This window comes from Limulus polyphemus, unplaced genomic scaffold (genome assembly GCF_000517525.1).
Source record: "Limulus polyphemus unplaced genomic scaffold, Limulus_polyphemus-2.1.2 Scaffold10087, whole genome shotgun sequence".
NCBI lineage: Eukaryota > Metazoa > Arthropoda > Merostomata > Xiphosura > Limulidae > Limulus > Limulus polyphemus.
This window is the reverse complement of record NW_013675697.1, coordinates 3,468-18,123: the sequence shown is the minus strand read 5'-3', so window position 1 is coordinate 18,123 and position 14,656 is coordinate 3,468. Positions and strand designations below refer to the sequence as shown.

The window sequence follows — 14,656 nt, the reverse complement described above, 5'->3', positions numbered from 1 at the left end:
AAAGTAAAAAAATAGATATTACAGTGTTTTGTTGTTCGTATCCACAAGTGTAAAACTAAGTAATGAAACCTTTTATGTACGATCATCTTGAATATGTATAAATATGAGATTGTTTGACTTTAACTAAAATTAATTAAATGTTATATCATATAGTTACTTATAACTACAACATTGGTCTGCAATGTTATCCCCTTGTGGAGTTCTATTTCTTGAGTTTAAATTACAAAAAAACGTTTTAGAGATAAGTTGAGAAATAACTTAATGTATACGTTTTATATTTTATAAAGGAAGTTTTGGTTATAATTAACATGATACTTCGTATGTACAGTGAGTGTTGGGCTGGTCTGGGACTCCGAAAAGCCGACATCAGATCAAATCAGCGAGGTTTTCCACTCTATTGGAATGGATCTGAAACTACAAGATGTAAGTTTGAACTTAGCATTATATTAACTATCGGATCAGAGCGGTTTTCCACTCTATTGGAATGGATCTGAAACTACAAGATGTAAGTTTAAACTTAGCATTATATTAACTATCGGATCAGAGCGGTTTCCACACCATTAGAGTGGATCTGAAACTACAAGATGTAAGTTTAAACTTAGCATTATATTAACTATCAGATCAGCGCGGTTTTCTACTCTATTGGAATGGATCTGAAACTACAAGATGTAAGTTTAAACTTAGCATTATATTAACTTTCGGATCAGAGCGGTTTCCACACCATTAGAGTGGATCTGAAACTACAAGATGTAAGTTTAAACTTCGCGTTATATTAACTATCAGATCAGAGCGGTTTTCCACTCTATTGGAACGGATCTGAAGTTTAAATTTAACATTAATTTCGTTACGGAATATTAGAGTATTTCTTCCACACTGTTAGAGAGTATGTCTAATAAAAAAATAACGCGCCAGCTCTACTGTTGTCTACGAACCCGCAGCTCTCGTGTGTGACAAATTTACACATTAACATAAAATCATCAACTAAAACTGAAAATGTAATCACTAGTTTCATCTCTGTATTTACTACTACTTCTAAGTCCTACTACATCTATTTTATATGTATGTTTACAACTATATGTAAGTCCTATCACATCTGTTTTATCTCTATGTTTACTACTATATAAGTCCTATCTCATCTGTTTTATGTGTATGTTTACTACTACTTCTAAGTCCTACTACATCTATTTTATATGTATGTTTACAACTATATGTAATTCCTATCACATCTGTTTTGTCTATATGTTTACTACTATATAAGTCCTATCACATCTGTTTTGTCTATATGTTTACAACTATATGTAAGTCCTATCACATCTGTTTTGTCTATATGTTTACTACTATATAAGTCCTATCACATCTGTTTTATCTATATGTTTACTACTATATAAGTCCTATCTCATCTGTTTTATCTCTATGTTTACAACTATATGTAAGTCCTATCTCATCTGTTTTATCTATATTTTTACTACTACTTCTAAGTCCTACTACATCTATTTTATATGTATGTTTACAACTATATGTAAGTCCTATCACTTCTGTTTATCTATATGTTTACTACTATATAAGTCCTATCACATTTGTTGTATCTCTATGTTTACTACTATATAAGTCCTATCTCATCTGTTTTATATATATGTTTACTTATGTATTATAAACGTTTATTATTTTGCAGGTGTTTCATTCTGTTGTAGATTACCGCTGGGCTTCAGCTACAAAGCACCATCTGGTGGGAATTGTTACATACTATGGAAAACATTACTCAACATTCTTTTTTCATACAAAACTCCGAGTTTGGATATATTTCGATGATGCAACAGTTCATGAGGTACGATTTACGTTTATTTAAAACTGCACACTATCCTTTATTGTTGTTCCGATATTGTCATCTATTAGAGTTTACTATTATTACAACAGTTATTCTCCTGTATTCTGGAATTTTACAGATCGGTCCCAAGTGGGAACAAGTGATTGAAAAGTGTAGACGAGGACATTTTCAGCCGTTATTACTTTTATACGCCAACCCAAATGGTTCTCCAATTTCCAATGCCACAGCTCCAAAGTCTGTTACTTTGGTTGGTGGCAACAAAGTAACTGTGGAAGGTATGTTTGTCATTAAAACTGTTATTTTTGTTCAATAAAACTCAAATAGGTAGTGTTCGATTTTTAGAAAAGCTTTCGGAAGTTAATGTACAAGAATATTAAGAACCAGTGAGTGTACCCATGTGTTTAGTATACCAAGCTGGTTAAACCATCTTTAATTGTTTTATAAGGTATGTAGCTGTTTGTCATTACAAACGCTGTATTTGGCTATTTTTTCAGGTTTAATTTTAGTTTTACTTCCACTGTAGAAACGTTGATAAATCAGTGTTTCTAATGATATGTTTAGTAATTTGAAAAAGAGGTAATATATTTCTAGATATATTTCCAGTCTTTAGTTGTAATGAGATGTGTTTTGTTGTTTATCACAGTTTCTGATAGCAGCAACTCAACTGGTAATAAAAGTGGAATGGTTTATTTTGAGGATGACAATCACCGAAGAACAACAGTACCACGTGCACAGAAACAAAAATCACATATCCTAAATGAGTGTGGTTCTTTGGGAAACAGTGGTAAACCGAGTTTACTATATAATTCAGGCTCTGTTTCTCACCCATTGATGTCTGGTCACTGTTCATTTGAAGGTGTACATCAGCAGTTATTTGAACGTTACCCATCTTATCCAAAATGCGATTCTAATGCACAGTGTTGCATCGATACGAATACTCTGTTTCAACCTGATCTTGGTCAGCAGTATGGTGGTCAGTGGCACAGTTGTATTACACCATCTGCCGACCTTAAGCAGAAGATAGGTCATCCATTGATGTCATCTAACAGCAGTGAAACCTTATCAGTTGATCACATTGATAAGTCCAATGGTCGTAATCCAACCCTGTGTTCTCAACCTCTCCATCTACATTCCCCTGGTGAGTCACTGAGGGTACCAGATCCAAGACAGCTTTCACTGGACTCTGCCAGTCAACAGGAAACTAACCCTGAAGGTGCGGAGAACTCAGAAGATCACAGCACCTACATCAGCCGAAAGGCAGTACAGAGTGTGCTTACGGCTCAGAAACTTCAGAGGCAGCGGTCATTAAATGGAAGCTACTATCCTAGTGTAAGAAACCGTAACAGCAGTAGTAGTTTGGAATCCTTTGACAACAAAGATAAAACTTTGAATAATTTACCTGGTCTGAGAATAGAAATCGGTAAGGCAGCTAATGTTCCACGACGACGAGACTCTGGAAACTGGAGTGGTGACCGTAATAGTGCAAGTTCAGCCAGTAGCACCTCCTTAGATAGTCCTTTCTTCTACGTTGTTGGGAATAAAAAGTGAGTATTAAAATAACGTTATTTACTCTTAAAGTAAGTATGTGGGTTATATGCTCAGAACTTGACCACTGGTAGCTCAATCTTAAAGCTTCAGTTTTACACCACTGGTGTGAGGCTGAGGAGATGGACCAACAGTCAGTGCGTTATTTTGACGCCCATGGGGCCTTTGACTTGATTAGTGGTAAATCAAAAAATCTGTGATGATGTTTGGCTTGGTATGCTGTATGTGTGTAATTGGTCAGAGGATTTATGAAGATGCAGTGGTGTGTTGGGGTTGTGTTGCCAGCCCAAGGTCAAACCTTATTTGACTTTGGGGGATTATATAATAGTCAGGATAGGAGTTATCTACGTAGAACCTGACTGCTCGCTTGGTACAACGCTAAGGGTTCTGGGCTGAAACCCTTGTCATGTCAGAGTTCTTAACGTGTCATGTTTTGGTGAGATTAGTATGAATTAATGTGTTTAAAATGTATTAACAATTCTGAAATGTTTCCTAATATATTCTTCTAAAGTTCTTGAAATAAAGGAACATTCACTTGAAATAAAAAGTACAAGTGCAGAAGGTAAAGTTTAGAAAAATAGAGACTTTTAATAATTTTTGCACTAATCTCTTGTGATTATGCCCACAAAATCAATACAAAATTATCATTTATTGAGTTTGTTGGAGAGCCATGTAAAATACATATGTTTAGTAGCTTTAATTAAGAATAAAGATTGAAGCTTAAATATGACTAATTTGTGCTAGGTAACAGTTATTTGACACCAAAGACTTATTGTTTAATCACAATTGTCTTCTGATTTTCTTGGAATGCATACAGGCCAGGAGTAACTGCTGGCAGTCTCAGGAATATCGAGTATGAGATGAGATCAGGGCAGCAGGACTGTATGAATATGGGGGCTTTGTCTGACAAAGGCTATGACTCCTTCTCTTTGTCCAGCACAGACAGCTATCCATCTGTTACAGGATCACCTGCCAAAATTGATCCTCGCTTAATAAAGATATCGGAAGATTTGCAAGACAGCTATCCACCTGTAGCAGGATTACCTGCCAAAGTTGATCCTCGCTTAATACAGATACCGGAAGATTTGCAAGACAGCCATCCACCTGTAGCAGGATTAACTGCCAAAATTGATCCTCGCTTAATGAAGATACCGGAAGATTTGCGTGACAGCTATACACCTGTCGCAGGATTACCTGCCAAAGTTGATCCTCGCTTAATACAGATACCGGAAGATTTACGTGACAGCTATCCATCTGTAACAGGATCACCTGCCAAAATTGATCCTCGCTTAATACAGATACCAGAAGATTTACAAGACAGTTATCTACCTGTAGCAGGATTACCTGCCAAAATTAATCCTCGCTTAATACAGATACCAGAAGATTTACAAGACAGCTATCCACCTGTTGCAGGATTACCTGCCAAAATTGATCCTCGCTTAATACAGATACCGGAAGATTTGCAGACAGTATTCCAACTTACTGGTATCTTGAAGCCCAATGCTCCCGAACTTCAGAGCTTGATTGAAAGTAATAACTCCAAAACAAAAGGTAAAACTTTTAAACTGGAGTAAAAAACAATATTCAGACTGAGTTTCCTCTTGATATGTAAATTAGCATGAATGTACTTATCTCTTATAAATTGAAATTAAACAACATATCTAAACAGAAAGAAAATCTGTATGGTGACGTTTGGCCTTTCTTTTTTTTTCACTTTAGTCAACATTTAATGTTGTTATAATAGAATAAAGAGTTCTAATTAACAGATTAAAAGTAATTGCAAGAATTCACATTCCCTATATTTTCTCAGCTTTAGTCGTTCTATAATTTTTTGTTTTATAGTTGGTGTTTATTTTGGTTAGATATTTTTGTTTTCGTAACCTACAAGTATGTGACAACTTAGCTACAGAAACCTTTAATTTCAAGGCGAAGACTGTGAGAAACTGTGTGCCGAGGCCGATCTTCTTCTGGTGAAGTCTCATGAGAAAGAGAATGAAGGGGATCTGGTGGTGGCTGCTGTACTGGCTGAATCAGCAGCAGGTAATTAGGCTGTTTACCATGGCAGTTCTGGCTTTAATAGTTAATCCATGTCACTCAAAGTGTTTCTGTATTATCTCAATGATCTAGATTGTATTCGTTTCATCCAGTAATGGAAGCTCTTGTTTGAATTTTACAAACTGATCTATATGTATAATCGGCGATTAATGTAAAACGTTGGTCTTCATTCTGTCCTCTTAAAGGTGTTTACTGATATTTTAATCCTTATTGCGCCCATACAACAATTATTTACATTGTTTAATCCGTCTGTTTACAGACATTGCACTGGTTAATCCGCCTATTTACAGACATTACCTTTTTAATCCGCCTATTTACGGACGATACATTGGTTAATCCTTCTGTCTACAGACATTACATTGTTTAATCTGTCTGTTTACAGACACAAACACATTGTTTCATCCGCCTGTTTACAGACGTTAATTTGTTTAATCTTTCTGTCTACAGACATTACATGGTTTATTCTGTCTGTTTACAGACGTTAATTTGTTTAATCCTTCTGTCTGTTGTTTTAGCTGGCTGCTATTAAACTTCATCTACGTCACTTGTTTGTATATGTTGTCAAACAATTCCGTTCTTGTCTTTAATACTAACAAATCCATTGACTCTTTATATAGCCAAAGCAAGAGCTGCTATGGATTCTCCATACAATAACCCACAATCCTTGGTCTCGGCCAAGATTAAGCATAGTTTCTGTGTGATGAGGTCATCCAGCCTTCACAAGCGTTTGAAAGAGGCAGAAATGGAAGAGCGTCGGAGACAGAAAGAGTTCACCGTTTTAGAAGGTCATCATAGCCGACAGTCTAGTCGAGATAGTACACATGGACGCCATAGTCGACAAGGTATCAAAGAGGGATCTTCAGGTTCTCATAGTCGACAAGGTAGCAAAGATGGATCTTTAGGTTCTCATAGTCGACAAGGTAGCAAAGATGGATCTTCAGGTTCTCATAGTCGACAAGGTAGCAAAGACAGTTCCAATGGAAAGCAGATTATGGCTGAATTTGATGTAAAGGCATTCGAACTAAATGCTACACTACCTAAAAAAGTTAGTAAACAAAAAGGTCCAAATAACAATCTTGTTGTTTCTCCTGAAGGAAGCCAAGCACGTAAAGAGAAACAATTATGTAAAACTGAAACATACTGTCAAGGGCCAAACCAAGAAAAAGCACCGACAGGACCGAAACCTCGCATTAGAAATACGGAATTTTATACAGAAAAGTTTCCTGAGCTGAAGGACCAATCAGGAAACAGCATAGTTACCGCAAGATCTGATGAAAATGATTGCACTAAAGATTTGAATTTTATTAAAGAAGTTTATTTTGAACAAAACGTTTCAGACAGTTCTCTTCCCAAAGCAGAAACTTTAGGAAAACCGGATGGCACGCTAATGCAGTTTAATGAGCAGTCTAACAAAAAGCAACATAAAATTCGAAAAAAACTTATGGGAGGATTGGCGCGAAGGAAGAATCGTAGTTTACCAGACCTGAGAGAAGGACAAGACCAGAGTGATTCCACATCACATTCTTTTGATGATTCTTTGATTTTACAAACACCCCTCTCTTCAAAATCACTTGATTATAAACTGTCAAAGAATGTTAATAGGCCATCTGATTCAAAAATTTCACATGTCACCAAGGGATGTCACCAGCCCCATCTAGCGTTTATAAAAAGAAACAGCCAGCAGCAACGATCACTCGTGAAAGTGAGTCCACCGCATGTTGGAATGGTGGTGTCACAACCTCCCAAGGACAAAAGTGGCTCTTTTGATAAAATTTGCTATGATTTCCCTCCTCCCCCACTGGACCACATGCTTCTCATTCACTCTCCTGATGTTCTAACCCAATTTATTGAACCTCCACCCCCTGCTCTTCACGCAGATCCTTCCTGCCTTTCAATATCAGTTCCAACAGGAGAACGAAGCTGTAGCACAACACAACACCAACAGGTTCCAGTTCATCTTCAACCAGAAGTGTTACAAAAGGAACCTAATACTGCACCATTACATATTTTAGAAGGGAATGCAGGAATTCAAGTCACAAAAGAACAATTGTTAAAAGAAAGAGTAGAAAGAGAAAAGAACACTGAAGGCATGTCATTCAATTCAGAGCGAAGAATTGATGGATCTCAAAATCATAAATCAGTAGAAAGTCTTATTGGATCTCAAAATCACAAATCAGTAAGAAGTCTTGGTGGATTTACAAATCCACGTACATCAAGCCAACTTAGAAGAGAAAATGAGTGGCTGGAGGAACTAGAGACCAAACAATTTCAAATACTGCGGAAAAGAAACCATTTTCATGAAAAAACACCCATAACGGAAATTGAGACAAGAAACTCAGGTAGATAGATGACATTTTCTAAAGACAAATTTTTTTATACAAGAGATATTTAAGAAAGATATATTTTGTATCTTCTTAATGTAATGTTATTCGTAATACTAGTTTCCGAAATTTTTAAAAGCCTTGAGTTTGAGAGATAGTTACTGTTGACTACCTGAATCTGAATTTGTATTTTGCATATTTTTGTTTTTTGTACGTGAGTATTTTTATAGACTTTACTTATACCAAAATAGGTGTGGTGATAAACGTATTGTAAACTAAAATTCAAGCGAATATTGAACATTTGCAATACTACTGTTTCTAGTTTCATTAATTTCCAAACTAAATTATCAAAAAAGAGAAATTGGATTCATTATAATATTGGTTTTCGTTACACAGGACAGTCTCTCATCCAGAAACAAACTGAGGTGGAAAATAACCAGAAGAAAATAGGTCAACTAGAAAATAACCAGAACAATGTAAGTAAACTAAAAAATAAACATAAGAATATAGGTCAACTAGAAAACAACCAGAACAATGTAAGTCAACTAAAAAATAAATAGAAGAATATAGGTCAACTAGAAAATAACCAGAACAATGTAAGTAAACTAAAAAATAAACAGAAGAATATAGGTCAACTAGAAAATAACCAGAACAATGTAAGTAAACTAAAAAATAAACAGAAGAATATATGGGTCAACTAGAAAATAACCAGAACAATGTAAGTAAACTAAAAATAAACAGAAGAATATATGTCAACTAGAAAATAACCAGAACAATGTAAGTAAACTAAAAATAAACAGAAGAATATAGGTCAACTATAAAATAACCAGAACAATGTAAGTAAACTAAAAAATAAACAGAAGAATATAGGTCAACTAGAAAACAACCAGAACAATATAAGTAAACTAAAAAATAAACAGAAGAATATAGGTCAACTAGAAAACAACCAGAACTTTAAGTCAACTAGAAAATAACCAGAACTCTAAGTCAACTAAATTATAAACACTAAAATGTAATACAGCTTGGAAATAACCAGAACTCTAAGTCAACTAAATTATAAACAAAAGAATGTAGGTCAACTAGAAACTAACCAGAACTCTAAGTCAACTAAATTATAAACAGAAAAATATAGGTCAACTAGAAAATAACCAGAACTCTAAGTCAACTAAATTATAAACACCAAAATGTAATACAGCTGGGAAATAACCAGAGCAGTGTAATACGCCTATGTAACCAACTTGGTTGAACTGCGGTCTCTTCTTATCTTTTATACGAAGGCTTTGTTTGTCATTATCCTTAGCTAAGATTTTATAATAATTTGAATAGACCATTTCGTAACACATCATTCTATAATAGAGTCGATCTTCTTCAAACTGCATGTTATTCGACACGTGTCTGCAATCATGTCGAGAAGAATCCGACAGAACTTAGTCTGCAACAAGGAAAGTAACCGCCTCAGTTCAGTATACAAGTTTCTGCTTAAGATATAACGTAAAGAGAACTTACTCGAAAAATGTAGATCAGTAAGGAAGTAACCAGAAAAATGTGGGTTAACTAGGAAATAGGGAGTAATATAGGGTAGCTATAAAGTAGATAAAAATCTAAGGTAACTAGGAACTAGAGAATACTGTAGAGTAGCTGGGAAGTAACGAATAGAATGTAGATCAGTAAGGAAGTAGCCAGAAAAATGTTTACATTTCTATCTACTTCATAGCTACCCTATATTACTCCCTATTCCCTAGTTAACCCGGTAACTAGGAACTAGAGAATACTGTAGAGTAGCTAGGAAGTAACGAGTAGAATGTAGATCAGTAAGGAAGTAACCAGAAAAATGTGGGTTAACTGGGAAATAGGGAGTAATATAGGGTAGCTATGAAGTAGATAGAAATGTAAGGTAACTAGGAACTAGAAAATAATGTAGAGTAGCTAATAAGTGACGAGAAGCACGTAGATCAGTAAGGAAGTAACCAGAAAAATGTGGGTTAACTAGGGAATAGGGAACAATATAGGGTAGCTATGAAGTAGATAGAAATGTAAGGTAACTAGGAACTAGAGAATACTGTAGAGTAGCTAGGAAGTGACGAGAAGAACGTAGATCAGTAAGGAAGTAACCAGAAAAATGTGGGTTAACTAGGGAATAGGGCGTTATATAGGGTAGCTATGAAGTAGATAGAAATGTAAGGTAACTAGGAACTAGAGAATACTGTAGAGTAGCTAGGAAGTAACGAGTAGAATATAGGGTAGCCAATAATTACTGAGATGAATGGGGGTAGCTAGGAAGTAACGAGAATATTTCAGTGTAGCTAGGAAGTAAAGAGTAGAATATAAGTGAGCTATTCATTATAAGTGAAATATCTTCCTTTGTTAACTTAATGTCTAAAAGCACCTAAATGCTGGATTTCTTAACTGAAATTAAACGTGCTTTAAAGCTCGTTATTATCATCTAATCCAGGTTGTGATTTGAATATTGAATTACAAGGTTTTTATAATATCGTTGTTCCACGCTGAAATGTGCATTAGTTTCGTTTTGTTTCATGTGGTATTGTAAACAGGATGAGTAATGAAAGTTTGGATTCCTGGAAGTGATATTAATATGAAATTACAAAAAGAACGTATACTATTTGTGTTTCAATTAGCATTATATACAACATGAACAATGAAAGCTTATGATGATGTACAACTATGAAAAATGAAAGTTTATGATGATGTACAACAATGAACAATGAAAGTTTTTGATGATGCACAACTATGAACAATGAAAGTCTGTGATGATGTACAACTATGATAAACGAAAGTTTATGATGATGTACAACAATGAGCAATGCAAGTTTATGATGATGTACAACAATGAACAATGAAAAGTCTGTGATGATGCATAACTATGAGCAAAGAAAGATTATGATGATGTACAACAATGAACAATGAAAGTTATTAATGATGTACAACTATGAACAATGAAAGTTTATGATGATGTACAACAATGAACAATGAAAGTTTATGATGATGTACAACAATGAAAGTTTGTGATGATGTACAACAATGAACAATGACAGTTGTGATGATGTACAACAATGAACAATGAAAGTTTATGATGATGCACAACTATGAACAATGAAAGTTTATGATAATGTACAAATATGAACAATGAAAGTCTGTGGTGATGTACAACTATGAGCAATGAAAGTTTTGATGATGCACAACTATGAGCAATGAAAGTTTTGATGATGCACAACTATAAACAATGAAAGTTTTGATGATGCACAACTATAAACAATGAAAGTCTGTGATGATGTACAACTATGAGCAATGAAAGTTTATGATGCTGTACAACAACGAACAATGAAAGTTTGTGATGATGCACAACTATGAACAATGAAAGTTTATGATAATGTACAAATATGAACAATGAAAGTTTATGATAATGTTCAACATTGAACACTAAAGTTTATGATGATGTACAACAATGAAAAATTCAAGTCTGTGATGATATATATAACTATGAACAATGAAAATTTGTGATGATGTACAACTACTTTTGCAGTTTAAATGTATTTGTGATGTTAACTTTCTTAAAATCCAAATTAAGGTATCAGTTTGTGAAGTACATAACATAATATCACATCAATCTGATCTCTTGCACTTTTTCTATATAAATATTTATTGTTTCTAAATATAAGATGCAAAATGTCATTCGCCTTATAGAAGGAAATAGCTCATTTGTCTCCAAAAACCATAAATGTAATCGTGAATATTTGAAATGTGTTTTCAGTGTATTGTGTATTGCTAGAAAAAGGAGAACTGTGCCTTTATTTTTATTTTTGTTAGTACTTGTTCAATGTGTAACTAAAAATTATTTTTGGTGTGTGACTTTCAGATTCATTCAGCTTCCGAAATTCCTCAGTCAACATCTGTAGTGAAGGCATCAGTCGTGATGTTTCCAAGCAGGAATACAATAGATGAAGACAAAGGAAATCGTTGTGCAACCGATGAAAGAAAGTCGTGCTCAGTAAAAGATCTTGCTTCCAGATTTGAATTTGTTTTAAAACCTCGAAAAGGCCCCATCACCAGTTTAATATCAAACAATGCTTTAACTCAACGTATATTTGAGCCTCAGAAGAATGAGAATTCAGTAAGTATTAAGAGTAAGTCCAGTCTGATTGAACGATGTTCATCTGATCAGACTAGTGGGAAAAAGTATGAAATTAACAATGACAACATCCATGAGATGAAACAGATCATCCCCGAAAACCATCCTTCAAACGACACCTCCATCTCTACACCACATAACTTTCAGTGGGTGTCCAATGCTGTTACAAATGAGAGAAGCCACAATGACACTTCTTTCGGTTCTCTAAGTGATAACCATTCACCAAATTGTCATCCGTCTTTAGAACCCAAACGTCCAGAATGTCCTCCTGATTATGAGACTGCTATACAAAGAATTGAAATATTGAAAGATTGCATACAGCTTCAAACGGTTGATGCAGAACAAAATTATATACATCCTACACAGAGTTTTAAAGCTTTGTCATCCAATGACCAACAGTACAACACATTGGATACACATCCTACACAGAGTTTTACAACTTTGTCACCCAGCGACCAACAATATAACACATTGGATACACAGAGTTTTACAACATTGTCACCCAGCGACCAACAATATAACACATTGGATACACATCCTACACAGAGTTTTACAACTTTGTCACCCAACGACCAACAATATAACACATTGGATACACATCCTACACAGAGTTTTACAACTTTGTTACCCAGCAACCAACAGTATAACATATACAATACACATTATACACAGAGCTTTCCAGCTTTATCTTCTAGTGACCATCAGTACAACACATTCAATACACCTTCTACACAGAGCTTTCCAGCTTTATCTTCTAGTGACTATCAGTACAACACATTCAATACACATTCTACACAGAGCTTTCCAGCTTTGTCATCCAGCGACCATCAGTACAACACATTCAATACACCTTCTACACAGAGCTTTCCAGCTTTATCATCCAGCGATCATCAGCACCAGCCATTCAATACACCTTCTACACAGATCTTTCCAGCTTTGTCATCCAGCGACCATCAGCACAGCACATTCAATACACATTCTACACAGATCTTTCCAGCTTTGTCATCCAGTGACCATCAGTACGATGCAGCGAATGCAGATTCAAGTTGATTTCTTCCGTAGACCCAAAAACCCTGAAGAAAAAGAAAAGTGTTAAATTCTCAGAACAAGTAGTTTTAGTGGCGTGTGCTCAAGATAAGGAGTTTACTCCGAACCCTTTGTTGGAACGAGTTTACAAGCAACATCTACAAGAAGAATCTACCAAGATAAACTCTTTGCATGCTGGACCAAAAGCTTCATCTGGTTCTGTTGTCCGCAATCCCTGTGATTTATGTCACCAAAAGACTGTTTCTCCTCCTGATGTGTATTGTTCAGATTGCTCATTTTATATGTCGAGATTTAAACCACGTCATTAGCGTGGATTGGTAGTTGAGTTGTTATTCACATTGGCTCATCAAACTTATTTAAAGTAAGGTATATGTTGACTTGTTGCTCATGGTCTCGTAGAGTTTGATCTGAACTGTAAGTGCACATTGCACCATTTTCGTAAGTGTGTATTCTATAATTTAGTTTTAGACTTTATTTTTTCTTGTAGTGTTATATTTTTAAAGTTCAAACAGAGGCCTGTTAAAAGTCTCTAAGTTCCATACACAACATTCCACGTCTGTATATATGTTTTATAAGATTAATCTTTAAGTCAGTGCCAAAGTTCTTCTTGTATCACTACCATAAGGTTTACTTGTTTTTATTTTGTTCAACATATTTGGTTTTTAAACGACCAAAAGCCCAATCACATTTCCGTCCTGAAGTGTACTTAAATGATTTTAGTTTGTAACATGTAAATATTATTGAGGAAGATAACGGCCAGGTTGTGTGTATAGTTTTATATCTAGAAAATCACTGAATAAACACGAAAACCTTGTATGTGTTATAAGATTTTTATTATTATTTCAATCACAACGAGTAACGTTCTTGTTTCAGGGTGAGTCAAAAGTCCTGACTTTTCCTATTGTTGTGAAATAGGTGTGGAACATTGAAAGTCTGCTGGTATGGGATGTTTAGACATATTTGTTACATGACATGGTGGTATGATATAACGGTCATATCAAGTCATCCACATGCATAAATTTGTATAAATTATAATTCACCTCGTATTAAAGCGAAATATTTTAGATTTTAAAAAATAATGCTAATTTATGCAAACCAATAAGAAAACAACGTTTTTTGGGTAACAACGTTTTGCGCTAAAACTTTTGTATTGACATATTTTATCTTAGCAACCAATTCTAAGAATGTGTTTCCCAAACATATAGCACACAACTTAACAACCAATTCTTGGAACGTGTTTCCCAAACATATAGCACACAACTTAACAGCCAATTCTGGGAACGTGTTTCCCAAACATATAGCACACAACTTTTCGATCATTTATAATAGAAGAAATTTTCTAATCTTTTTTACTTAATCACGAAAGTTTAGTATAATATATATAAGGGTGCAAATAAAAATTATACAAACATAACAAATATAATGTGGTTTTATAAAGTAACACTAGAGGGCGCGGTAAGAAAATACCCACTAAATCAATAAAGAACTACATTTTGTGCTTTTTGAACTGGAAACAAATATTTTAGTTGAATGTTTAATCCAAACTTTTATTGTATAAAACAAGCAAAACTGGAAAGATTAATTATAATATCAATATTTTTTTAGAATACCATAAAACAAAATACTAATTAAATAAATTAATTAAATAGTAATTAAATAAATAGTAACTAATTAAATTAATTAAATAAATAGTAACTAATTAAATTAATTAAATAG

General features: G+C 34.4%; 1 protein-coding gene across 5 annotated transcripts; it reads left to right on the top strand.

Moving 5' to 3' along the window:
• The first annotated feature begins 333 nt into the window (after nt 1-333).
• On the top strand, nt 334-13,754 carry LOC106476222. Of its 5 annotated transcripts, none has more exons than XM_022380154.1 (10): nt 334-423; nt 1,673-1,825; nt 1,944-2,100; nt 2,469-3,369; nt 4,188-4,921; nt 5,297-5,410; nt 6,043-7,764; nt 8,143-8,222; nt 11,621-12,324; nt 12,379-13,754. In XM_022380154.1, the coding sequence occupies exons 1-10, from the start codon at nt 403-405 to the stop codon at nt 12,941-12,943; spliced, it is 5,151 nt and encodes a 1,716-aa protein (XP_022235862.1). In that variant the 5' UTR covers nt 334-402; the 3' UTR covers nt 12,944-13,754. The 5 variants fall into 5 exon arrangements, with proteins under 5 accessions (XP_022235862.1, XP_022235864.1, XP_022235863.1 ...); XM_022380156.1 differs by having other exon boundaries at nt 11,621-12,363; nt 12,481-13,754; XM_022380155.1 differs by having other exon boundaries at nt 11,621-12,363; nt 12,418-13,754.
• The last annotated feature ends 902 nt before the right edge of the window (nt 13,755-14,656 follow it).

Bases quoted from the DNA above. Each gene is read 5' to 3' on its own strand.
- LOC106476222 (XM_022380152.1), top strand. From the start codon at position 403: ATGGATCTGAAACTACAAGAT. The intron at 2,101-2,468 runs GTATGTTTGTCA...TGTTTATCACAG, and splicing joins CAACAAAGTAACTGTGGAAG to TTTCTGATAGCAGCAACTCA. The intron at 8,223-11,620 runs GTAAGTAAACTA...TGTGACTTTCAG, and splicing joins TAGAAAATAACCAGAACAAT to ATTCATTCAGCTTCCGAAAT.